General features: G+C 56.5%; 1 protein-coding gene across 9 annotated transcripts in view; it reads right to left on the reverse strand.

The window, feature by feature from the left end:
* SLC12A7 (solute carrier family 12 member 7) overlaps nucleotides 1–26,303 on the reverse strand; it is an 85,650-nt gene that overhangs the window by 4,593 nt on the left and 54,754 nt on the right. For 8 of the 9 annotated variants that reach the window (XM_024578423.4, XM_045186208.3, XM_045186214.3 and 5 more), the window contains exons 4-23: nucleotides 23,482–23,628; nucleotides 22,065–22,119; nucleotides 20,239–20,369; nucleotides 19,118–19,359; nucleotides 18,052–18,263; nucleotides 16,605–16,772; nucleotides 14,544–14,642; nucleotides 13,809–13,866; nucleotides 13,038–13,212; nucleotides 11,482–11,600; nucleotides 11,006–11,104; nucleotides 10,343–10,462; nucleotides 8,830–8,934; nucleotides 8,036–8,204; nucleotides 6,977–7,172; nucleotides 6,428–6,597; nucleotides 6,103–6,234; nucleotides 3,698–3,805; nucleotides 2,192–2,370; nucleotides 1,523–1,537 (exon numbers count right to left, since the gene is read on the reverse strand). In XM_024578423.4, coding sequence (XP_024434191.3) covers nucleotides 1,523–1,537; nucleotides 2,192–2,370; nucleotides 3,698–3,805; nucleotides 6,103–6,234; nucleotides 6,428–6,597; nucleotides 6,977–7,172; nucleotides 8,036–8,204; nucleotides 8,830–8,934; nucleotides 10,343–10,462; nucleotides 11,006–11,104; nucleotides 11,482–11,600; nucleotides 13,038–13,212; nucleotides 13,809–13,866; nucleotides 14,544–14,642; nucleotides 16,605–16,772; nucleotides 18,052–18,263; nucleotides 19,118–19,359; nucleotides 20,239–20,369; nucleotides 22,065–22,119; nucleotides 23,482–23,628 — 2,699 coding nt within the window. The remainder of the gene's footprint in view (nucleotides 1–1,522; nucleotides 1,538–2,191; nucleotides 2,371–3,697; nucleotides 3,806–6,102; nucleotides 6,235–6,427; nucleotides 6,598–6,976; nucleotides 7,173–8,035; nucleotides 8,205–8,829; nucleotides 8,935–10,342; nucleotides 10,463–11,005; nucleotides 11,105–11,481; nucleotides 11,601–13,037; nucleotides 13,213–13,808; nucleotides 13,867–14,543; nucleotides 14,643–16,604; nucleotides 16,773–18,051; nucleotides 18,264–19,117; nucleotides 19,360–20,238; nucleotides 20,370–22,064; nucleotides 22,120–23,481; nucleotides 23,629–26,303) is intronic. The other variant, XM_053913612.2, reaches the window with a different exon arrangement.

The following is a 26,303-nucleotide window of genomic DNA, read 5'->3' on the forward strand; positions in this document are numbered from 1 at the left end:
TGGAGGCGCGGACAGGGACAGAACGCCTCTGTCCTCACCCTGGTAGCCAGCCCTGGAGTCCACTAGCTGGAAATGTGTCAGAAACAGGCTGACTCTGCCAGAGGGAGGAGAACTTTCACAACAGGGTTTCTGAGGCTGGGAGGTAGGGTCTGGGGTGGGGGTACCAAGGGCGGTGAGTCAAAATGGGAGATTCTGGTTCCTGGAGGCAACATGGTGAGGAAGACTAGGAAACACAGAAAAAAGACACACAACACACTCCAGAGGGCCTGCAAATCACCCCAAAATGCGTGTGCCCTGGGGATATAACAGTAAGTCATGCACATGCCAGGCACAGGCTGACCTCCCACCTTCCAGAAGCTTCTCCCAGCCTAACCCTGAGGAGGACCCAGAGGAACGTCCACCTGCATGCTTAGTTCTGTCCATAAAATAGCCTCGCCCTGGTTCACTTTCTTCTGAGTCCCCGGGCCTGCAGGGGTCTGTTCTGACCTTGCTCAGTGCAAGGGGGGCGGGGTTTGGGTGCGCTGAGCCCCTGCCCTGAGCCCAAGTGCACCACGTGGGCACAGGAGTCCCCACAGGCCCCTGGTACAACTGTGGTTCAGGGGAGAAACCCTATCCTGTGTCTACATGTTTGTGTTTTTTTAATTTGTAAACTTTATCGGGAGGGGTTTTACATTCACAGAAAAACACAGCAGGAAGTACAGCCCTGTGTAGGCCCCAAGCGCAGTCTCCCTGACACGACGTTTGCTCCCCCGATGGACCAACACTGTCATAGAATTAACTCAGGTTTGGGGCCAAAAAAGCAAGTGCAGCCCCCTAGTCCCCAGAGTTCTGCTGTGGATACTGCCTCGGGCTGCACCACCCCAGGAGAAAATAGCCTGAAGTTCCTGGGGCAGCTGGGGAGGTAGAGGGGGAATGACAGACAGAGAAAGAGAGACAGACAGATGGACCAACAACAGCCTCAGGGAGCGCCCCCTCCCACCCAGCCAGCCGGCCCTGGACCCCTGGCCATGGAACTGAGCCCTGGTCTGACCATGCAGAAAGTTCATCCACATCCACAGCACGTGGCTGTTAAAGGACAGCAGCGTCCTGTGGGGTGAAAAGGTGTCTGACGGGGGGAACACAGCCAACCTTGTCCCCACAAAACTGAGGTTTTGTATCTGAACGCCTTGATCCAGGGATGTGGATGAACTGACTAACAGCTGCTGAGACACATGAGACACATGCTTCTGCTTGCTCGGAGCTGGCTCAGGACCAACCCACCCAGATCTCAAGTTCTTCCGTGGTATTTAGAGAATGAATCTCAGGAATGTGCCATGAGCCACTCTGAACAAGAGGAGCGAATTTGACAGGAAATCACTGAAAGCTACAGCAGCGATGAGCAAGCTCTGCCTGCACACGGACACGCACGCACACATGGGGACACGTGCACACATAGCCAAGCACACAATTTACGAGGGGTGCGTGGGCCAGGCATGCGAGGCACGCAGGCTAACAGGTGTCCTAAACCGAGCGAGTGACTTACAGGTTTCCCCATTCTCTACATGGAAGAGAAAACACAGAGAACACGTTACTTCAGCAGTGACTGTGGCGCACACTCTTAAACAACTGTGGGCTCGCCCCAGGCTGCCCTTTCCTGGCCTATCTTGGTCTTTCTCTGCAAGGGGTTCTCAACCCCACGAGCACCAGAAAGCCTCCAGGCCCTTCCTAACAACCCGGGCTTTAGGGTCTGGCCCACCGCTGAAGAACCCAGGGAGATGCTGCCCTGCTCTCCCATCCTGGGGCCCCAGGGCTGTGTAACTGTGACTCCAACCCAGACCCCTCCCTGGGACCCAGCCACACGTGCCCTCCGTGGGTACCCCTGCCAGCCTTGGGGGTTCTCAGCTCAACACCACAGGCGGGGCCCAGGGGGACAGGCCCCTGGCCCTGAAAGGCAGCCTGCATCATCAGCAGAGTCCAAGCTAGAGTCCTCATCCATTTAGAAGCCCTAATTTCAAGCTGCTGTGTGACCCACCAAGACCAGAGGCAAGGTTGCTGCCTGGGCCTCCGCTAGCCGGCCTGAGAGAACACTGTGGCCCTTGGGCTGGTTCCCTGCCCTCCAGGCCTGCAGCTGCAGCTGTGTGCCTGCTGCCCTGTCACAGGCAGCAAAGGGAGTTGGGACCTGCCACCCACCGGTCATCAGGTTGACACTTACGGCTTCAGGCTAAAGAGGTCTTTGAACCCAGACATGCTGTTATCTTTGTTCTTATACTTCTCTGCGATCAGCTTCTCCTTTGTCCAGGTCATCTGCACCTTGTCTGGTGTGGGAGGGGCTTGAGACCTTGCAGCCACCGCAGAATGGGAAGCAGTGTTCCTGTCATGAATTAGCTGGGCCTGGTGGGAGGTCAGGGCAACATTAAGACTCAATGCAGCAGGTCTCCAAACCTCCCCGGCAAGAGGCAAGCACCAGAAGGAGAAGGTGCTGGCCCATGGAACCAAGAGGGATCGTGACCCACAGAACTCAGGGACCCCCGGACGGCCTCCCAGTGGGGCCCCAGCATTGCCCCAACTCCCACCAGTCTCCCCTCTTCCTGAAATTCCAGACCAAATTCATCACTTCCTTCTCTGGCTCCTCTGGCCCTAAGTTCTGAAAGCCACTGAGAAAGAACCCAGGACTCCATATTAACGCAAGGGTATGCTCACATCCGAAAGTCTCTGCTCCACATGCTGTCTCTGCTTCCCAACTCGCTCATCCATCCGTTCACTCACTGACTAATCTATCATTTATCTATTCGTTCATCTCTTTACCCATCCATCCTTCCTTCCTTGCATTTACTCATTCATCCCCTTACTCATCATCTTTTCTATCACTCATTCATTCATCCCTTTATCCATTCATTCTTCCTCATTCATTCATTCATCCCCTCACTCATTTACCCACTCACCCCTCATTCATTCATCTATCCATCCATCCGTCAACAGCACAGGGGCTGCCAGGAAGCCTATGCTTTGGGATGGGTAATAAATGACATGGAGTTTGGGGATGGGTGTGGTGTGGGAGGAGGCAGCTATGGCATTTCACAAAGTACCCCAGGAGGCCTGCATGCAGAGAAGGTGCTGATGGATGGCCAGAGGGAAATGGGGGAGGCCTGTGGGGATGAGGTGGGCTCAGGGCATAAGCCAGCACCAGGAGAAACTGGAGGGGCCTGTGTGGCCCGAGTAAAGGTTACTCAGGCAGCAACAAGGCCATGTGAGGCAGGCATGGAGCCTGGGGGAGGGGTTAACAAGTTGGCTCTTAAGGACTCACTGTGTTTGCTGGTTAGAGAATGAAAGAGACAGAAAGGTGACCAAGTAGGCCACCATGGTGGTTCCAGCAGGAGATGACGCAAGAGAGGAGGGGGCTGTGTGTGGCTGGGACAGCTCTGAGCAGACTGTGTGTGGGAGACCAGGGGTGACACAGTCCTTGAACCCGGCCTGGGTGTGGTCCAGGGGGCCAGTGGGGCTGTGTGGCCTTGACCCATGTGGGGAGAGGAGGTGGAGGTAGACGTCAGGCCACCCAGCCATTCACAAACTCAGGGATGGAGATGACTGGCTCAAAGTGACTGCAAAAAACGTAGTCCCAACAGCTCCGTGGGGTCTGCAGGAGCACAGGGTCCCGCACTGTACCATCACAATGTGACTGACCGCCTCTAACTGAGGGGTGGCCGGCGCCGGCACACACCTCCCTTTCCCGCTCCGTCTTGGACAGCTGCATCTGCTTCAGCATCTGGCTCCTCTGCTCCATGACTAGTGTCTTCTCGTAGGTGAATGCAGAGATGTCGTTCTCCACCTAGAAGTCCCAGGGCACAGAAGAAACTCAATGTGTACAGAACATGACGTTTTCGCCACAGACCACTGGCTTCGCTCAGTGTCTGAGCCGCTGCTGAAACAGGCTGCCCGGCCCCTCCCTCTCAATCTCACCCTGTGCAGGCTACATGTGTAACGTGCCCACTGACCACAGTCCTTTCCTGACACTGGCCCGTCCTTCAGTGGGTGATGCTGGGTCCTCCCTGTCCCTGGGGGTACACCGCCCCCTCAGCCCTTTCAGCTCTGGGGAGAGCTGCCCTGGGACCTCCATGGAGCTCTATGCCCCTGGCCACAGGGGTCTGTGAGCTGGACACTCCCTGACACTTTCTCATGAGTCACCGTGTGGGGAAATGAATTTTTATGCATTATTTCTGTTATTAGTCCACTCTACTAAATTCTTACTGAATAAAATGTTTATTTTCTTGGTTTTTTCCAGGTATTGAAACCATCCTCTGCAGAATAAAAAGTACCCTCATTTCTGGTACTTAAGGCTGCAACATCAGCATCCAGGAGGCAAGGCCCCTGCGGACAGATGGCCGTCTGACCCGACTGCCAGATGCACTAACCCTCGGCACTCACAGCCAACTGGTTTTGGCTTGGGTGCTCTTTGAGTGCATTAGCTAAATGTCTGTGATGCTCCTCCCTAACAATCTTAATAAAATCTACTCATTTTAAGAAAAGTCTTAACAAAACCCCTAAGCTCTTTCGTGCTGACACTTCACGGTTCACGCTCCTGACTCTGGTCTTTCTGAAGCTTGCTGGCCGGGAACACCTCCTTCCTGGTTAGTGGCCCTGATTCGTAATTGTTCAATTTTAGCTTCTGACCACTGGCTTCCCCTCCTTGTTCATTTACACACTCCCCTCAAGTCCATGGCCCTCGGGCACCCTGTGGGCCCACTGCCTCCTGAGGACCCCAGAGCCCCAGGCTTGGCAGCTGCCAGTGGTACCCCCCGGCCCTCGCTCTCTGTGAACAAGGCTCCCAATGCACATAACTCCATGTGAGATCAGCATCTCGGACCCTCTCTGTCCTGCAATGCCCCAGAGGGAAGAGGCTAACCCGAAGAAGATGCCAGAAGCAGCAGAAGGGGAAGGAGAGGCTGCACTAACTGGACATCAGGCATGGCCTCTTCCTTGCACGGGAGTGCTCACTGCAACTGCCAACCCCCCAGGGCCCACCCTTCCAATGGGGGTGGGTAGCAAGGTGGTCCCAGGCAGGAGCACTGCTGCTCTCATTTTCCAAAAGGAAACGCAATTATGTCCCTAAACAATAGACACTGCTTAAACCTAATTAGCAATCACAACTGAAATCAAGCAGAACTGTAGATTTTAACAATGTTATTGTTAACTAAATGGCACCAACTAACCCACATGGAAAGCTGACGAGGACCAGGGGCTTTGAAAGAGAATAACAATCAGTCATTCAGAACTGTGACGCTGACAGCAGGCCTCCACGCCCGCCTCAAATGAGGGCCAGGTCATCCGCTCTTAGTTCTGTTTGGCTTTAGGTGATTTAAAACAGGTGAGGTAGCTGATGGATGGTTATAGGAGGAAGGGGGATGACAGCGAAGGGACGCAGGAGCCACGTGGAAGACGTCCCAGCAGCCAAGCTGGACAACGTGAGCAACAGAATGAACAGTGTGGTGAAAACCCCGAAGGGCAAAGCAGTGGGAGCTCTGGACACAAATGCATCCGCGTGACACACAGAGATGCACGACAGACACAAAGAAGATCCTGACCGCTGAGCCCCCTCCGGCACCCCAAGGACCCGGGACGTACTTCCAGAGCAGAGTCTGGACTTCACAAAGGGGCACCGGCAGATGCGGCTGGACCGCAGGTCCTCATTACCTGTGATGGGTTGGATGTCACATTCCCCTTACAAGACACGCTGGGGAGGGGACACCACCTCTGGGGTCTTCCTCCCACAAACAAAATCCAGCCCACTCATGAGAAAAACATCAGGCGAGTCTAATCTAGGGGACATTCTATAAAATGCCTGGGCCCTCCTAAACTGCCAAGGTTATAAATAAAAAACAGAAACTGTCACAGCCCAGAGAAGGGAGTGCAGCGCGGGGTCCTGAACAGAGAGGGACACTAAGGAACAGCAGGCAGACACTGACAGCCTGGAGCACAGGGGCAGCAACGCACAGGGCCCGCCCTCAGAGTGCCGAGTCAGCACCAGGCCCACAGGGACCCCGCTCCACCCCCTCGAGCCCGCAGATCGAGGACTACCCTGAACATGAACAAAAGGCATAGCCAGCAGCCCAGCCCACCTGCCCTTACCATCTCCACCACCTCCACCTCTGCACTGATCCTGAGGTGGTACAGGAATGTCTGCAGGTCCTTCTTCATCTGGATGCTGTTGTCATCCACCTGGGCCACTGTGAAGATGCGCATCCGGCACTTCCTCCACACCTGGGGGTGGGGGAGAGGAGACATGTGTACTCAGGGCAGTTTCTGATGCCGCTGGCCGCCACTGCCCACCTCAAGGGACACAGGCCCCCAGAGCCCCCCAACTCGGGTGATCTCCCCAGTGCCATCCCACGGTGTGACCCCAATGGCCCATACCCCCCACCTGTGACCCACCCCACATGACCCCCGTCCCCACCTTGTGCTGCCGCAGCAGAAAAGGCAGCAGCATCAGCAGGCCCCCATCATGTACGATCCACCACACGTCAATGTGGCCGTCACTGAAGCGTTCCTGGTTTTGTGGAAACAGGTCCACATTTTTGGCCACCAGCAGAGCCTGCTGTGCTGCCGTGGTGTCACGGACCGTGTCTGTGGAGAGGTGGCACACAGGTCAGTGGGGCCTCGGCAAAACCACACACCCCGTGAACTCGCTGGGTACCAGCCAGCACAGGAAGTGGCCACAGGGTCCCCACAGAACCCCCAGCAGGGGTGGACTCCAGAGGCAGTCCTCCTCGCTCCATGCCAGCACAGGGATGTGCGGGGCCCAGCCCGGTCCCTCCCCAGGGACTGCCAAACTGGGGGCATAATCAGGAGGAAGGGAGAGGGCAGCTTAAGGCTTTCAAGTGGCCATTCACTTTTCAAATGTTTTCAAGTGAAACGGCACAGCTTGGGGCCCCCATAAGCCTGAGGGGAGCACCTCTCAAGCTGGTGACCCCAACACCCATGGCCTGTAGGAGACGTTACCCACCAACGAAGTTCTTCCAGGAGAAGGGGTTGTCCTCTTCCTTCCAGGACTCGGGCCAGGCCATGAGCACCGTGTTGTGCTTCATGCCCCCCAGGCCGGCCGACTGGATCAGGTGGGACATGCCGTCCCGCAGGTTGGAGGACACCACCAGCTGGCAGAAGCCTTTGGTCTTCTCGGCACTCATCAGGGACCGGATGTTCTGGGGAGAGGTCAGGGGTCAGTGCTGCAGCGCCCATGGGGCAGACTGGGAGCAGCACCGCCAGCCCCCCAACCCACCACAGGGGGCCAGGGCAGTGCTCGGCACACCCTACACCGACACCACTGCCACAGGGCAGGCTGGAGGCTCTGCCGGTCATCCCTGAATTCATGACCCAGCAGGTGCTCTGGGGAACCGCCTGTGTGTGTGTGGGTGTGGGCGCATGTGCTAGGCCACGTGTGGGTGGGACAGCGGGGTGATGGTCAGTGCTGTGCACACAACTCAACGTGGTTCCCTGATGTACGTGGTTGTGAAACTGCCTCCTATTGCACAGGTTTGTTGAAAACTTGACTAGAGCATGTCAGGCCCCCCGTGGGTGGTTCTCAGTTACATCCACTGTAGGACACTCATAGAAAGGGCTCCAGTCACTCCCCTCCGCCCTTGCCGAGACCCCAGAGCCTCTGGCAGGCACACCCAGCAGCACAGGGACCACAGACATGGGAGGAAACGGGACTGGAGCCGGGCTGTCACGAGGGCTCTAGAGGACCCTGTCCATCAGGAGGACGATTCCAAGGTTGGAGCTAAACAACCCTCAACACCAAGTCTGCGACCCTCCTGAGTGTTAACCAGCACCACCTGTCTCTTTAAGGCCTCGGGAGCATCGCATGTTGGGGGCGTATCTTAAGCAGGTTTCTGTGCTGCGTGTTTCAAACTCAAAGACCGCTGTCTTTTCTGACGAGTGACAGCCTGACACACAACACTATGCCTGGGCATGTGGACGGAAGACCCTCATGTGCAACCCTCCACTCCTCACAGACCACCCTGGTCCCACCTCCGTCTTCCAGTCCCAGCCCACGCCGACCCACCTCCTCGGCCTGCTGGGCCTCCGTGTGCTTGTCCAGGTAGGTCCCCTCTAGCACAGAGCCCACGATGGTCAGGCCCTTGCCAGCCTTGAGCTGTGTGGTGAAGGACAGCAGGCGGGGGTGCTTCACACACTGCTCGGAGTCCAGGTTCAACATCACCAGCACCTGGGGCCTGTGCAGGGACAGCAGTTACCACAGCAACTCGTTGCCACACGCTCACATGTGGTCAGGTGAGACAGGTGGGACAAATGAAACAGGTGAACAGGTGGGACAGGTGAGACAGGTAAACAGGTGGGACCACTGAAGTCAGATGCCTCCTGGGAGCCACCCACCACCCAGAGCCTGAAGCTCCCTGCTGAAAACCCCAGTGGGCACCTCCTGTCCCTGACTGTTAACACCTCCAGGCAGGTGCAGGACAGGGAGACAAAGGGCTTTCTGTGCAGATTAAATTCCTGTTCCCTAGGGGCAACCCTTGCCCCAACCCCCTCCCAGCTGTCGCATGCTAATGCCCTCGATCTGCAGCAGCAGCCCCACTAGGAAAGCTCGCCCGTTCCCCGCCCACCACACTGCCCAGGCCCGGCATGGAGCCCAGCACTGCCCTCAGCTGTCCAATCACACACGAGTGGATCACACCTGGGCTGACCTACCCTGGACCGAGGGAAGGCACTAGAAGCTTCCGAGACATCGTTTCCTAACAAGAGGAGGAGCGGTTTCTCTCTGTAAGTCTGACTTTAGAAACAAGCGTTCCGTGGGATCAGAGGGTGGGGGCGGGGCCTGGGGGAGCCGCAGGCACTCACCTCCAGTTCTTGGTGTGGGGCGGGCCGTGTTCCACACGCAGCAGAGCGTAGCGGGCGGCATTCAGCGACAGCCCCCGGATGCCATCGCCCCATTCCTTCTCGGCCCTGCGAGGAAGGGGCAGCGGTGAGCCCCCCTCCACCCCCACAGCACATTCGGGAAGGTGCCCACAGGGCAGCAGCCCAGTAATCTGACTTAGGACCTCTTGGCACTTCTGTGATGGAGGAGGGGCTCCCAGGCCAGCCAAGAGTGAGGAGGGATAGGACATGGGGAGGGGACACCCTGGCTAGAAGTGGTAGGGGGTAGGGGGGAGGTGGCCCCGATACCCTATATGGGGCCTCAGAGTTAGGGCCAACTAGGGGAATGAAGGAAAAGTCGTGGCGGGGGCACTCAGATGGGCAGGCAGTGACCTGAGCAGAGCTGGTCCAAGAGGCTGGGCTTCACCAGCATGAGCAGTCACAGCCCCCATACCTCCTTCCAAACCACCCTGAGAGCTGGGGTGGAACTTCAGGCAGGCCACCCAGGCCGCACAGCCCCCCACCTGGCCAGAGAAGCCACACCTCACTTCTCCCCCCTCTGCCAGGGACCTGGGGGGCTGGAGAAATACCCCAGTGAATAACTATAGGCTCTGAGATGCAGTTAACTTGAAGCACTCCTGCTGTCCACGGCTTTATTTTTTTGACAGTGTGGTTTCCAGAAATTCTGAAATCCATCATACATCAGTGCTGCCATTGGGTGCATTTGAGTTTCCAAAGAAAGCACACTTAAAAATTATGGCTTTTAGCCCTGGCTAGCATGGCTCAGTGGATTGAGTGCCAACCTGTGAACCAAAAGGTCACCAGTTCGATTCCTGGTTGGGCCCCATGCTTGGGTTATAGGCCAGGTTCCCAGCTGGGGGCTTGCCAGAGGCAACCAATCGATGTTTCTCTCACACATCGGTATTTCTCTCCCTCTCTGTTTCCCTCCCTTCTGCTCTAAAAACAAATTTTTTAAAAATATGGCTTTTATACATACGCATAGATAAACCTGATGCCGTGCCATACATGGACGCGATTAAGAACAGCAGATGTGCCCTGACTGGCGTGGCTCAGTGGGTTAGGCGTCGTACCGCCAACCGAAGGGTTGCAGGTTTGGTTCCTGGTCGGGGCACATGCCTGGGTTGCGGACTAGGTTCCCAGTTAGGGGGGTGTGAGAGGCAACCAATCGATGTTTCTCTCCCTCTCTTTCTCCCTTCCCTACTCTCTGAAAATAAAAATCTTTAAAAAAAAAAGTATCATTACCTTAAAAAAAACAAAACAGCAGATGTGGTGGCTCTCCACCTGTTCTGATGAGGGCTGCAGCAGAGATCCTGCCCAGGTCCCTGTGTCTGTCCCAGGAGAGGGACCCCAACCTCACCGGTCCAAGGGGGCCCCACACAGGACTTAGCTACAAATCCCAGTGAGGCCTCACTCTGAGAGCATGCACTCGTAAGAGGGACTGTGTGACCGCGGCGGCCACGGGGCCCACAGAGCTCACCCGCGATACTCGATGTACTTGTAGATACAGCCAGCGATGAGCATGGCGAACAGGGCGTAGTACCAGGAGCAGATGAACATCAGTGCCAGGCACAGGCTCATGCCCAGGAAGGATAGCGTCCTGGGGAAGCGTGTGGTCATCCAGTGGCCGCAGGTGGGGACCAGAGTCCACGCCCCAGCCCACACCCTGACCCCAACACCTCACATGCCACCTGCCCCCATGCCCCAATCTCGCATCTGAACAGCTGCCTCAAAAACATTCCTGGTCCCGTAGGGAGAATCTTTCTTTTAGTTACTCCTAGAAAATGACCGGGGTGCCCGGCAAAGTGCTTCTTCATCCCGAGTTGGCTCCGAGGGCTGAAACAATCCCTGGATCTTCAACGATGCTGAATGCCCACTGTTCTCTGAGGCACTCAGCACCCCACTGGGCACAAAACTCAGCACCTAATACCCAGGGAACATGAGACAGACCAGCCCCTGGGCCCATACTGATAATGTGGTCTGCCACACGGTGGGTGTCCCAGGTGACAAAGAAAGACATGCCACCCTCAGCAGCCTGGCTGGGCTCTTCCACAAAGGACAGTCAGGCCCCCATGGCCTTTGGGCCCCTGCAGCAGCTGGCCCTGCAGACGTGCCATGCGTCCCCTCCCAGCGGCAGCCTTACCAGTGGTAGTATCTGAAGCGCGGGCGCCAGTTGGGGGTGCGCAGCAGGGTCTGCACAGCGCAGGCCAGGTTCACAAACATGTAGCACATGAGGAAGAACCTAGGGACCCGAGGGGCAGTGTGAGAGGGGCCTGGCCAGGTCCGATGGTGGACTGCTCCGTCCTGTGGGAGTCCCCGCCCACCAGCTCCTTGAGCCCCCTCATCCCTGTCACTGTTCTTCCTGTGGCGGTCTCCCTGTCCCCCAGTGACAGTCCATGTCACTGTCCTCCGTGGGGTCTTCTTGCCCCACTGTCCATATCAATGCCGTCCTTGGGGTCTCCATGCTCCCTCTCATCCACATCACTGTCCAACACTGTAACCACCTGGGCCCCTGGGCCCACCCCTGTATGTTGTCCCCTGAGCATGTCCCCCTAGTGGTCACAACGGTAGCTGTGCCCCACTCCTGGTCCACATACGCCCTTGCTGCGCCGTGCTCACATGGAGAGGATGGGGGCCACACTGTCCAGGGAAGCGATGAGGATGCCGGTCTCACAGATGAAGGCTGTGAGCAGCAGGGCCCATGTGGGCTCCCCGTTGGCCTTCCCATGGCCGAACACCTGCAGGGAGAAGGGCACATGGGCTAGGGGCCAGGGGCAGACAGCTGCAGGAACAATGCCCCGAGCTGGTTGGTCCAACACACAGGGTCTCAGCGATGCAACGTATGCAGAAGTGGACTTCCGCAATGTGTGCTGCACTCTACCCAGTGGCCCAGGAAGAAAACCTGACACCCACAGCTCATGGGGCAGACAGCAGCTGGGAACCGTCACACCCAGGGTCCTGGCAGAGCCTCGACCAGGGTGAGGGCGCCACCCAGTGTGCTGGACTGGGGTCTCCTGGGGTCCTAAGCCCAGCCTCCAGGGGAAAGAATTCTGCAAGGATCTCACTGCAAGGCACCTGGACCTTCATCCACAGCCATGTGGGGTTGCAGAACCTTCCAGAAGGTCTGCCCCATGCTCAGGGACACAGGCTTGAAATGCTTCCCGCCCACTCCCTGCTGGTCAAGGGTCTGTTAAAGAGACACACAGAAAAACAAAATGCAGACCCGGTGAAGCAGCCCCACCGGCCGAGCCTCACGGGGTCCCAGACACTAGGGCCACCCTCCATGCCACCTTCCCAAACAGAAGGCCTAACCTCCTGACCATCACACACGGTCTAGCACTGTCCCTGTGCCCTCAGTACACCCTCCACAACCTCATCTCTCCTGAGTGGACAGAAGCCGTGAAAGGTGAAGAAACCCCAGTCTGCTGGGATTGGTTTCAGGGAACTACAGTGAGAACGGCAGGTGCGGGGCCACAGCGACACTGAGGTCACCAGGGTGAACCCTGACCCAGTATGACTGAGGTCCTTATAAGAAGAGAGTAGAACAGACACACACAGAGGGACAGCCATGTGAGGACAAGGGGAAAAGAGGGCCATCTACGTCCCAAGGAGAGGCCTCGGGAGGAACCAGCCCCTCGAAGCCCTGACCCCGGACTTCCAGCCTCCAGCCCTCAGAGAGAATCAGCTTGTGCTATTTAAGCCGTGCTGTCCATGGCCTTTGCCATGGCGGCGCCAGGGCACTAACACATCAACGGCCTCAAGTTCATTTTGAAAGCTTCAGCCCCAACTGGAGGAAGCGAGGGCTCCAGACACCATGACCCTCATCATCATCTCAGGGGGACAGTCCTGGGGCACAGCGTCCCACAGGACGATGACAGGACAGATGCCAACTCCACAGGAAGTGGAGGCTCCCAGTCGCTCCTGTGAACTGCTCTGCCAGCCCAGGTGGTAAGCGGCTGCCTCTATCCGTTGCACCCTGTGCCCTCAGCCCAGTGACTGCCTGGGATGGGGGGCTGCCAAGTTGGAGGTGGGGACATAGGTCCCACCATCTTTAACATAAAGACTGTGCTCTGGGACAGAACCTCGGGGATCCTCCAGACATGTTGTTTTCCAAGGGCCCGCTCTCACAAGAGGGCTGTCAATGCAGCCCTGAGCCTGTGGGCAGCCACACTCACCTGGAGGAAGGGGATGATGCCATCTCGGGCGATGGCCTGCAGCAGGCGCGGTGCCCCTGTCAGGCTCTGCAGGCCGGCACCACAGGTGGAGAAGAAGGAGCCAATGACGATAACCCAAGGGGACGGCCAGGCCAGCATGCCGATGACCAGGTTCCCCTGCAGGGCCTCCCCAAACCTGCAGGAGGGGTAGGTGGGGTAGACTTTCAAAACATGAGCCAAAGACTAAGCATCTTTCCAGCGTCTGAGTGGACACACTGCTCCCACCCCAAGTAAACGCATGGGTCCTGTCCCGCAAGAGTCTTCTCAGGAGCAAGGAAGCCATGGCCCAGCCCAGGGTCTGAGAGGCCACTGTCACTCCCACAAAAGTGATGGGCAGTGGCCACAGCCTCCCTATCAGGGCAGGGGACCTCATGCCCTGAGGGGCTGATAAACACGTGACCACCAGATAGCAGGGTTGGCAGGCGACAGCCTGGGGCACAGGCCTCTCCTCCACTGAGTGGAGGGGCCAGCAGGGGTAACCATGGCCTCACCCAGGAACCCTTACACCCCCAGCTCTGCTGAGTCTGAGGTGACTCACATTCCCCCAGCTCCAGGCTGGAGCAGGCAAGGGTGAATGCATCAGACCAAACAGACCCTCAACAAAGGGACCATGGGAGCGAGTTATCACTCTGTACGTGAAGTGTGAAGTCCTGAGTGATCTCAATTTCAAAGCTAAAGTCATTCGAGAAAACTGACTCTGACCCCAGAAGTTGCGCATAAAAACCAACATACTTATCTCGTAAGATCACACCTTCGATGCAGGCCCCAAAGAGGACGATGCAGGAGAGGTCTGAGGCTCGTGTCAAGGAAGCAGTGGACGCCATGCGCCGATGGCGGGGCTCTGGCCGCAGTCGGGTCTGGAGCCACCCTGTGCCTCCGCTCACTCTGGGTGCACTGCCTGTCCCGGTGACCCTCAGGGGCCCTGCTCAATGCTGGGTCCTGGCTCCACAGAACAGGCCCTCAGGTCAGTGAGGAAATGCCAGGCTTGCAGTGTGACCACCGCAGGAGACGCTCGCTCGCTTAGAAGGAACAAACTTCAGTGAGAGAAAAGGCTCCACTGGCCCCTCAAGGCCAGTGCCGCAGCGTGGTAAAATGGACTAGTGCGCGTGTGTGATTACATGTTACATGATACACATGCAGACACGCGTCCCTAATGCATGTGATGAGTTGCAGGTGGTAACGTGGTTACTATGTAGTTCATGCATGATTTCACATTCCATAACTGACTATGGACGTGGTGCCCAGGTGCTGTGTTCTATTTTCTTGCATCAGGTCGGAACCTGCCCAGGTTCCCCTCTACAGGACAGGTGCTGTGGTCAGAACTCACCTGAAGCAGAGCAGCTCACCCAAAGCTGTTGATGGCACAATGGTGAGCCACAAGGGCGTCGGAGGCTGGCGCCCTCACACCCCGACAGGCTGACAGCCCCTGTACCCGAGCCTCCCACACCTTGACCCCTTCAAGGATACAAATAAAAGATGTGGTCACAATGGCCAGGATAGTCCCTGTGGGGATCGACTTCTGGGCATCCTTGAGGTCCCCAGACCGGTTCGAGCCTGCCATGATGCCTGTGGGAACAGAGAGGCAAAGCTGACCTGTTACCGAGAAAACCTAGAAGACTCCGTCTCCACTGGCTAAGGCCTATCTGAGGCAGAGTCAGGATGAACACAGCCCGGGACCTCAGCTGCACCATGCCGGAAAGACACAAGTGGAGGAAGACCACACCTGTGTGGGCCAATGTCCCCAATCTGGGCCTCAAAGAGCACAGGCCAGATATCACTGTGTAGCTGTGTGACAGCCGCTGAAGGGCACGTGGGGAGAGGCCCCAAATATCCCACCTACTCTCCGCAGGGACAGCTAACCCCGCCATGAACAAAGTCACAGTCAAGACCAGAGGAAGGCTCAGTCCAGAAGTTTGCCACTGACACCCAAACCAGAGGCAGCCTCCAGGTGCACCCGGCCCCGACCTCACTTCCCTCTAAGATCTGGGTTAATCCTCGTGGCTGGGGGTCAAGAAGCCAGGTCTGGAACAAGCATTATAAGAACATGACCCTAAAGTAACTCAAGGCCTCTCCACATTAGCTCCACGCCGGGTTTGATCTTCTTCCTCCTGCACGTGGATGTGTCACTCACTGCCTACACCCTCAAGACTCACTTGATTTGGTGCACAAAGTAAAATGAAGCCCTGGCTGAGCAGCTCAGTTGGTTAGAGCATCGTCTGGACACGCCAAGGTTGTGGGTTCTATCCCTGGTCAGGGCGCAAACAAGAATCAGCCAAGGAATGCATAAATAAGTGGAACAACAAATTGATATTTCTCTCTCCCCCTTACTCTCTAAAATCAATAAGTAAAAAAGAAAAGTTAAATGATTCCAACTGGGCTCAAAGAAATGCCAACTGACAACGGGTTTGCTCGGTGCCTCGTCAGTGTGTGCTTTGCGTGACCTGATGTGCCAGCGTGCTCAGAGATGCTGCGGTGCCCCGGCACAGAACCCACAGGCAGGGTGCCCGGGTGCTGGGGCCACCTGCCCCCACGGAGGATGTTTCCACACACTCCACCCACCAGGCCCACTCATCCCAGAACAGGTTCCACACTGACAGATGGATACAGGACAGAGACCTCCAGGGACCACATCCCCACCACACTCACCAAAGTGAGCCCGTGACTCCACCTCCTAGTCTTCCAGGGGAAACTAAAAACAAGCACTTGCCTACACCTCCCCCATCCCACCTCTAAACTCCACCGCTTTAGGAAGAGCTGCGATGAATTAAGTACAGAGAGGCAGGTGAGCGGCCCCTTGCAGGCCAGCCTTCCAGAGTGCAGACAGGCTTGAAGTGGGGGTCAGGGGGACAGACACACTGCCAGCCGCCAGCTGCTAAGCCCCTCAGCCAGGCCAGGTCAGGAGCAGCTGGGGGCTCCGGTTTTGTGGGGGTTAGGCTGAAGGCTGTCCCAGGGGGCGGTGGCCTCCAGGAGCAGTGTGTGTGCATGTGAAGCTATGTGTATGCACATGTGTGTGTATGCACATGTCTATGTCGGGAGGAGATGGGGACTTGCATGCACTAAGAGCCCTCCTGCATGTGCCCACACATGTGGGGGGGGGGGTGAGGGGAAACGAGAGTTTCATACACACTAAAGGCTGTCCCAGAAAGTCAGTCAGCTGCCTCTTATAAGGACAAGGACGGCTGCAGTGCCGGCCACTAACAGTTCTCCATGTCCACTCTTGGGTGCCACCTAACAGTGCGCCAGGTGTTTTCGGCAAGTCCATGCCGAAGTCCAAAGTCACTTCTAACAACATGGCCTCTCAGGAGAGCATGGAACAAAACTCCCTTAAACCACACAACCTCCTGTGCTCCCCACTCAGGATAGACGGGGAGCAGACTGCTCATCTTTTGAGCCAAACAGTAAGGAAAACTGGGGAGGAGGGAAGCGTGGAGGGGAAGTGTGGCGGGGGTGGGCAGAGACAGGGTGATTGTGTGACAGCTGAGGGCGGGAGGAGGTGACTCTGGCCCCCTGGAATGCCCGGGGCCTCACCGGTCACAGAGGGAAAGTAGATGCCAACCAGCATGGTGAAATAGGTCACGATGTCGGTGAGGACGTAGGGCAGACCGCTGGATCTGCTCTCCTCTGACACAGGCACCGAGGGCGTGCCCTTCTTCTCCACAAACACCCCTTTGTCCGCGTATGCACTCCACAGGTTATCTGTGCGGAAAAACAGACAGGTAACAGGACTCTAGAACCTTCCATCGGAGCTCCCGCCGTTGGGGAGGCCCAGCAGAAGTGCCTGGCATGCCCAGCGCCACACAAGGACAAGGACATCACACTCAAACACCGACCTCTGAGGGAACTGTTCACCTAATCACTGAGTGAAAGATTTCGGGCCTGCAGTCAAATTTGAAGGAACTTCACTTGAACAAGCACATCCCTGACAAGCCAGGGCTCTCGGGGAAGGCCTCTAGGGAGGGAGTCCGTCAGCAATCCCTTCCTGTAGGTCCCCTCACTGACGGAGGGCCCGTAAGGGGCAGCAACAGCCCCACCCCCACACACACTCGAGGTGACACTCGGTCTGCCTCCTATCTGTGCAAACGCACCCCTGGGCAGAGATCCCAGCCTGGCCAGGCTACAGCCTGTAGGCCGCTGCCCATAAAGACCCTCCCTCCCCTGAAGACCCCCTAGACGGGTCCTGCTGCAGAGCCCATCTCCTCAGGGCCCTCTCCCCGACATGGATCCTGTCCTCCCACAGGAACGCCACCGGGTTCCCCAACCCCTGCAGGTCATCTCCATGCCTCACTCCCACTGTCCACCTATCCCTGCTCCTTCCTAACAGGGCACCCTGTCTCTCGCTCCCCCTCCCCGTGTGACCTGTAAACAGCTGCCCCCTCCAGGGGCTTGCTCTGCCAAAACCCAGAAGTGGGGGTTGGGCTCACTAGCCAGGGGCCTGTGAACATCAGGACCCCCATGCTGAGGTATGTGTGCACGCACGCAACCCTGACCATCTCTGCCCACCCATCTCAACCCGGCCCAGCCCTGCACTCTCCAATACCTACTGTCATCACAGCCTCAGAGGGATGCGTGACACCACCTCCACCCTGGGGCAGGCAGCGACCATGGCCTCAGGAGTATCCCTTCTCCTTTTCTGTAAAAGGTGAGGCCTCTCTCCTGGTGTAGTGAGGGAGCCAGCCCAATTTCTCATCATGGAAGAACTCAGACAGGAAAAACCAGTCCCCACCAGTTAGTTACTTCCCTCATTGCCAGAGCTGCTATGAAGTCCGAAAGAAAAAGGATGAACTTGGAGTTCCTGAACCACTGGCCTCCACAACATGGCTGCATCTATGGCCCTGGGGAGAACCAGCTGGAGTGGGGACCCTGGCAGGTCAGCAAGGGCAGACGGGTGGCACAACCATATACAGGGCAGCAGGACGGCTTCCCAGGGACTGGGCTCTGGACAACTCAGCCCCACTGAGACCCACTGGACACTCACCCAGGAAGACGCCGCTGGCCACGCCGGGGATGCCCTGAATCTCTGTGAGGTTGTTCTGGGCAAAGTACTCATCACAGGTGGCGCTGGGCGAGGAGCCGTTGCAGAAGAGGCCCCAGAGCGTGGTGGTCTCCGTGCCATTGTTGGTAGTGTGGACTTTGGCACAGACGTCAAAGCTGCGTCTTGATAACGTGCGGTTCCCCAGCAGACAGACCCTGGAGTAGGAGTGGGGGCGTGAGGAGATGTGCGACTCCCTTGTGAAATTACTTCCACCACTTCCTGCAGTCACCAGGCGGAGGTTTGCGGGGGCCCCATCCGTAGCTTCTAATACTCTCCGTTTAGCCTGACCAGAACATCTGCATGAGCTGCTGGAAATCAGTGTTTGAGCAGGAGTGGAGTCTGGCTCTCACACAGCGTGAGGCTAAGGGACGGTCTGTTCTGCCTGCCTGCTCTGGAATATCGGCACAGGGATGAATGGGACTATCCCCACACAGGTGGCTCACTGCATGTGGAGGCAGCAAAGCACAGGAGCCAGGAGGGGGCTGGGTGCCAGCTGCCTCCCAACCCACCCCACTCCACCCTGGCCACTGGGCAACCTGATGCCTGAATGCCAGCCATTCCACCAGCCTGCTTGCTTGCTCTGTGACCTAGGGTCACTTCCTTGTGATTTAGTATTCTCATTAAAAGGATAAAAAAAGAACCTACTTGAGGATTTTCATGAGGACTAGGGGAGTAGACAACACCCGGGAGTAGCTCAGTACTGCCTAACTGTCCTCAGGTCCGACGGCCAACCAATATGCCCCCAGACCTTCCCCAAACCTCCCGCCCTGTCCTGGCAGATGGCTGGCTGCAAGAGCATCCTGAGTGCTCACCCTGATGCCAGTGAGGGAAGGGAAGACTGCCAGACACCTGGGGCCTTACCTGGGGTAAGGCACCACCAGCCCGGGCCCCACCGTCGTGGCCACAGATGAAACCTGAATTACAAACTAGGAAACACTGTATCCTTACAGACCTGGCCCGTGCAGAGGGACCGAGGACGGAACATCCCTGACGGAAGACTGGGACTTACGGAATGTCTGGTGGGTCAAAGGCAGACTTGATGACGCCAGCATAGATGGCAAGGATGGACAGCACCACGCAGGCCAAGAACACCAGGGCCAGCTTGTTGACGTACTTGACACCCACGAAGACCACCATGGCCATGAGGACCAGCGTGCACGTCCCATACACTCGCATGTTGTTCAGCATGGCCACAGCCTCATCGCCCTCTGACTTGGGGTGGATGATGGCTGCACCAGGGGAGATGTAGGTCTGTGGGGACAAAGCACGTCAAGAAGGGGAGCCTCTCCATCCAGGCCTGCAAGATGACCACGTGGGGAGAGGGAAGGGCCAGACACAACACTCTGAAGGGACCCCTCTCTCAGTGGGGATTAGTGCAGGGTTCCCTCCTTCCCCAAGAGCCCCTGTACCACCAGAATGCATCTACAGGGGACCCTTGTGTTCAAAAAAGCACAGGAAGCAAACAGTGATGGCCGGGGCACGATTCTGAGATGAAGCTTAGGACCCTTCCCAATGAGGCAGCACTGGAACACAAGGATACCCAAATTCTCTAATTTGAAAAAAAAAAAAAGCAGTGCTTTTCTGCTAAAAGTGATATCATTCCAGCTTGGAGATGTGTGCCCGCCCAGTACAGGCCTCCCAGAACCACGCTGGGCTGGCACCGAGTGCAGGCTCACCCGACTGATGCTTGGTGCGTCCCGCTGGAATGATGGAGCAAGGGACTGAGGGACCAGTGACTAAGCTCTAAGAAGTGGGTGGGATCAGGTATAGGACATGGTAAACAAGGGCTTGGGGAGCACATCAGCCCATGGCCAACCATCAGGAACCCCAGCGTTTCTGGCAGCCACACCCTCGGCACTGGAACAGGAAACCAAGACAAAAGGTGGGGGACCCCGAAGAGCTCAACCTGAGGGGTCTAGCAAAGCAGGAAAGCATGCCCACCTCAAAACACACTGAAAGACTGAGCGTAAGTACTTCAATTTCAAGTTTTAGGGAAAACCTTCAGTACAGGGACCCAGCATGTTCGCCAGTCGACAGGGAACAACAGGTGAGCAGAAAGGCCTGATGGGAAGCACTGTGCTCGGGGTCAGTGTCTGTGCAAGGGAAAGCAGCCCCAAACAAAGCACTTACCAGAAAAATCTCAATGGTCCCCAAAATATACATGGCCCCTGCAAAGGTTGTTCCCAGATAGAAGCAGAGGCCCACTGCCCCTCCGAACTCTGGCCCCAGGGACCTCGATATCATGTAATATGAGCCACCAGCTGCAAAAAAAACACCACGCAGAAAACAGTGGGTTAGCAACCCCCCATGTCCTGTGAATGCAAACTTCGCAGAACAGACGACCAGCTCTGGAAGCTGTGGTCAAACGAGGTCATGGTGAACACGGCCACAAGCAGGGGGCAGAGCCCGTAAGTCTGCACCTTTTGACATAAGACCAACACTTCCATTCCCTTAACTTCTGCCCCAAAAAGCCTGAGAACCCAGGGATGCTCAGGCATCGTTTCTGCATCACCCCCAAAGTGCTGTTGATAACTCCGCCCAGCCATTCTGCTGGACAGCTGAGTTCATGCTCAAACACCGACCAGGAGACCATGGCGTGTTGCTGGAATGCCTGAAGAGCTCCTCTTTCTGAAAAGCAAACCTAAAAGCCAATCAGCCAATAGAATCATCTCTCCAAGAGAGTGCTTCGAACCCCTGCTTGAGCACCGAGTTTTCAGTGCTGCCTCCAGCTGGGTGTGGAAAGACTGGTTCCCACACCCATGCAGTTTAGACCCACAGAGGGCCTCACACCCACACCACTGCTGCTCCTTGTGAGGATTGGGCAGTTCTGGGGGAGGGGCAGCTGTTCAAGGGCTTGGAGTGCAAAACGCGCTGGGCCTCACTTATACACACATAAGCCGCAGGGGAGCAAGGTGACATTATTTCAGTTCCTTGAATCCAGGTGGCAAATAAACTGGAGGCGTGTTGCCTGCACCTTTGCTCGTGAGAGATGACACAGCCTAAGGAACAAACTGGGCTGTGGCACGGCCTACCCACCCATCTGCCTTCCCTTCTCTGCTGAGCTCACCACCCGCCTGTAACTGCCCTCTCAGTACCAGGATGCTATGCTGCAAAACTGGGGAAAACAAACAGTTATAATTTCAGGGCTCAAATGTCCAAGTGAACCTGCAGGGAAGAGCCCAGAGCCCCCGCCCCCATCACCCAGGCAGCCCCTCCTGCGCTCCTACCCCTAGGTCAGACAGCGCCAGAGGCAACGAAGTTAATTAAGCCTGTGGCACTCCAGTTTTGTCACTTTAAAAAGAGAATAATGGTTTGTGGGAAATTAAACTTCAGAATCAAAGGGACACATCTGGTCATAAAATGCCAGCCTCTTGTCTAGACACCAAAGGCTTAATTAAGTCTGATACAAAAAAAACCTTGGGGGTGTTGATGTGGGTTCCTACTCTGAGGTGAATCCTACCTGCACAGCAGCCTCTGAGCACTCGGGCAGGTGCTGGGAGCCTAGCTGCAAGACAGGTCCCTGCCCTGGTCTTAGCAAAGCCCCACGGTGCCCTTGCGGGAAACACAGCAAGAGGCCCCAGGACACCAGGGGCACCAGCCCTTGAGCTGCACGAACATCACTGCCCAAAGGTGTGGTCAATGCTGACAGAGCCCCTGGAAGGGCCTGGCAAGGCTGAGGACATCCCTCTCCCACCCACCTGACCCCTCTTAAAGACCCCTGGAGATCTCTGTGCTTGGAAATGAATGACAGCAGCAACCTCCAGGTGGTTGAGGCAAGTCCACACTGGGCTGCACCCCTGCCTCACCTGTGGCCACCCTGGGTGAAGGGCTAATGTCAAGGTCACTGTCAAAATGGAAGTGGAGTATGCACTGAATCCACAGCAAAGCTCAGCTCAGTTATTACCCTGAAAAGAAAGGCTTCACTTCAGAAGACCCCGTTTCCAGCACCCCCTTACCTGGGACCACACCATTGGTGGCAATGGCACTCATTGAGATGGCGGTCAGCATCGTCTGCAAAAAGACAGGGGACCCTTTTGGAAGAGCACTTCTAAGGGCTACTCCGGCGTTGAGAGCACAGCACCAGGCCTGGTTGGGGGCTGTAGTCCTGAGTGTCGAAGCTTGGGCTGCTGAGTAGCCAGCAGGCAAAGCTTCAACACTCAGGACTACAGCCCCCAACCCTACCTTCTCTCCCACTTAACTCCCAAAACTGAGCTCCTACAGGTTGCCCAGAAAACATCAGACTCAGGACCCCAACTAGCACTGAAGGGCTGGGTTCTGCCTGGGTGCTGAGCCCCATGGGATATAAGGGGGACTCTACCTGGGTGCCCAGCCCCTATGGAGTACACAGTACCCACCTGCTCAGGAAACAGCCACACTCATGGGTTGGGGAGTAACTATTTTACAACCCAAGGACCAGAAGGAACAGCCTGGGAAGCAAAGGCCCCAGTAACCATTGTGACCTTGTTCCTGCTGGGCAGCGTCTGGGCCCCAACAAGGCCCCACCCCATTATCCTGCTTTCTGTCCCTTTTTGTGTGTGTCTGGCACTACTCCAGATACTTCCCGACCCTTAAATGAAAGAAACGTGTTGTGACCCAGGGAGAACATGGCAAGGCCGTTTAGGTGACCTCACCACAGTTCCCTAAGGAAGGCGGGGTACGGGAAGCCGAGCGCGGTAGGGGAAGTGGCCTGAGGGGCCCAGGGGACTCATCTGCATTGTCTGAATTCTTTACACAGCTGTCTCCAGATGACACATGGTGACAGAATAGCTTAATCACCTTCTTAACAATAAAGGAAGCAAGAAAAATCATGGCCAGGAGGAGGCACTGAGGAGCACCCAGAGGGTAAACCAGACACAACAAAAGAGTGGGAAGAAGAGACTGCATTGCTAACAGACAGGGATGCAGGTGCAGAGGCCAAGTGGCAGGTCTGGCATGGCAGGGTCTTGGGCTCAACAAGTCACCCACACACGTCCCTTCCTATAAATGGGGTCCCTGAAAATGTCCAGATGGGTGGAAGGGGACCTAATCGGAGTGCAGGACCCCTGTGAGTGGTGACAGGGCCCAGTGAAAACCCTCGGTGGCTGGGTTGCCCCCTGTACTTCTTCAGATGCAACTAAATAAGACTCCCTGTTGCCAACAGACAGCTTGGTCATAGGCAGCTGGACCCCCAGGCCACACCCATTTTCCCTGTGATCACACCAGCACTGGTGAGGAGGCCGCCCTGTGACAGAATCCACGTGGGTAGCCTCAGAGCAAAGGGCAGCAGTGGACCCTGAGAGCCCACAGTTGTCCACCTGGTCGGGTTTCTGGAATCCAGCTACCACTGCCCCAAAGGCAGAAGCACTACATCCCGGGACAGCCTTGGTCACTCACACAGGTGCAACACATGAACACAATGAGGAAGGACTCCAGGACGCCGGCTACGCCCACAATCCACGTCAGACGCAGGAAGAGGATCACGCCGAGAATGTTCTGCAGGCAGGGCAGGTAGACGCCGATGAAGGTACCCATGCCTGGGCTCTGAGAGAGACAGAACAGTGGTTCTAGGGAGGTCATGCCTGAGTCTGGCAGACCTCAGCCCCTCTCCCCAGGGATCCCTCCCCTTGGGAGCCCTGGCTACACCCCCAGGCCCCAGGAAAAGGTCCCAGGGACTGGAGGACAAGGAAAGGAGCTGGCAAGGGCAGAAAGCTTCAGCTGCCTAGACCTGGAAAAATGAAGGGGGACCAGCCCCAAAATGAAATGAGGCTCCAGGAGATACCAGAGCAGGACTCCAGCTGTGCTGGCCTTCTGAGGGGGACCAATACCACATCATTGCCAGGGAGCAGAGCAGGGAACAGCAGGAAGATGGGAAAGTTTGGGAAAAGATGGGAGCAAGAGGCTAACGCAACTGTAACGCAACTACAGGTCCAGCTTTCAGACCCTCAGGGATCACAATCTGAGAAGTGAGGGCCATGGAAGATGAGACAGTCATGCTCCCTAAAACCACAGAAGGCACAGTGATGCCAACTCCAGGCAGAATCAGCAGTGTTTCAACTCATGTGGAAGAAGTGATCGAGGGCACCATGGCGGGTTCAGAGAACAGGCTGCCTGGGTGCACAGAACATTTCCCCGAGTCCATGACTGCAGCCTGCAGATGCAGAGGCACGGCAGGGGCAGGGGTGCCTACGGACAGGGCAGCGCTGGGGTGGTGCCTGCCGGAAACGTCTGCTGTGACCCTAGAAAAACTATGGGATGAGCAGACCGGCTCAGAGGAAAAGGTGGCGACGTGGCCAGGAGCCTACTGGCCAGCCCCACACCCACCAGAGAGGACAGACAAGGCCCAGGGGTCCCAGCCCTCCCCCCCTGTGACCTGGGGTGACAGCCAGTGTGACCACATTCAGGCAGCACGCCTGGGATTTAGAGACATCTGGCTGCAAAGGCAAGATGCTTTTAATGAGGGAAATGTCTCGAATGTAGGTAAATTTAAAAAAGTAAAATTAAAAAAAGCCCTGACGGTAGCTCAGTTGGTTAGAGCATCCTCACGATGAGCCAAGTTGCAGGTTTGGTCCCTGGTCAGGGCACATGCAAGAATCAACCAATGAATTCATGAATGGGTGGAACAACAAGTCGGTATTTCTCTCCTTTTCACTTTCTCTCTTTTTCTCCCTTCCTTTCACTCTCTAAAATTAATCATTAAAAAAAAAAAAATCCTAGAAGCTTTCCTGAATGAATGACAAGGCTGACCGAAAACAAACCTGGTGTGGTGGCTCAGAGAGGGGCTACAGCCTTGGGGTTCCGGGGGACACCGGCCAGCCCTAGGGAGGTGGCCAGAGGGCAAACGCCCAAAGGAGAACGAGCTGAATCCCCATTAAAAAAAGGAGACGGACTTCTCAGGTGAAAATGGAACAGTCAACAGACAGGAACGCCTGCCGCTGAGTACAGACAAGGCCACAGAGCTCCCACGAGTTCTAGGACCCTGGGAAGAATGACCTAGGAGAGCAGCCTGGGGGGCGGGGAGGCAGCTCCTTTAATGCCTGGCCCCCAGCTGCAGCTCCTGGCCAGCGCATCCCTCCCCCCACAAGCACCACTCACCCACAGTATACCTGTGCCCTTGTGTAAATAACAGTGGTTACAGGTCTTACACACATGGTGGGCGTGTTTCAATTGTGTAAAAATGAGAAGGAATATGCCAAATGATACGAAATATGCAAAGTGACAACAATGCTGGGCAAACTGCCAACTTCTATTTTATAATCTTTGTTCATAATCTTAGCTCACATATGAAGAGATCGATAAACCACAGCACAGGCTGAGGCAAACCCTCCAGGCAGAGCAGCTGGGACTCCAGGCCTCACGTGGGCCCTGCCCGCCTGCCTGGAGCCAGTTTGGTGCCCAGCAGCTGCCATGGTCCTGAGTCACCCTGGAAGGGCACGGCGGCCTTCAGTTCTCTCATAAAAGGCAGCTTTGAAGGACCCAACTGGCTCTGAGGCACTGAAGGATCCAGGCCCTGGAGCCTTGAGGGGAACAAACACCCCATCTCTGGTGACAAGCTCCCGAGTCTGGCTGGTCTGAGAGACAATAAGGGGCAGCCCCCACCTCTTGTCCCACAGGACCTACACTCAGTCCTCAGGGCGGGTGACTAGATCCATCCCAACTGAAATCTGCCCGCCTGGCTACACACAGTCCTGCCGAGGGTCACAGGGTAGCCGTCCTTCCTGTGACCAAAACCAGCCCTGCTCCAGGCCCTGACCTGGCAGTGAGCCCACAGCACATGCCTTGTTCAGACTGACTGGGCTGAACACTTAGGTTACATCTCAACAGAAACCTTGAGGCAGGACCTGGGCTGCAAGGACCTCTGTGAACCACTGGGCTGCAGCCCTCAGCCTGGAAGGAGCTTTGGCAGCAGGCGAGGTCTGGTTGGTGCCACAGGCTAATGCTGAGGGTCAGTTACAGGAAGCATCCGGATACAGGTCCCTGAGGGAAAGTGCCTACTTCCTGGAGCAGGCTGACAGTTCGCTGGAACACAAGCTCCAGTGGACAGAGGGACAGACATGTGCCGTGTGCACAAACAGTTGGGCCCCCTGCAGTGGATCCAGGGCCCATGACACCACACATAGTACCCAGGGCACTCGACCGAAGCTGTAACCTCCCACATGGCATCCCCTGGGGTCAGCATCCCCTGTCCTTTGCCTGGCGGGGGAAGGGGCGGTGGCTTC

The sequence above is a fragment of the Desmodus rotundus genome, chromosome 1 (assembly GCF_022682495.2).
Source record: "Desmodus rotundus isolate HL8 chromosome 1, HLdesRot8A.1, whole genome shotgun sequence".
NCBI classification, from domain to species: domain Eukaryota; kingdom Metazoa; phylum Chordata; class Mammalia; order Chiroptera; family Phyllostomidae; genus Desmodus; species Desmodus rotundus.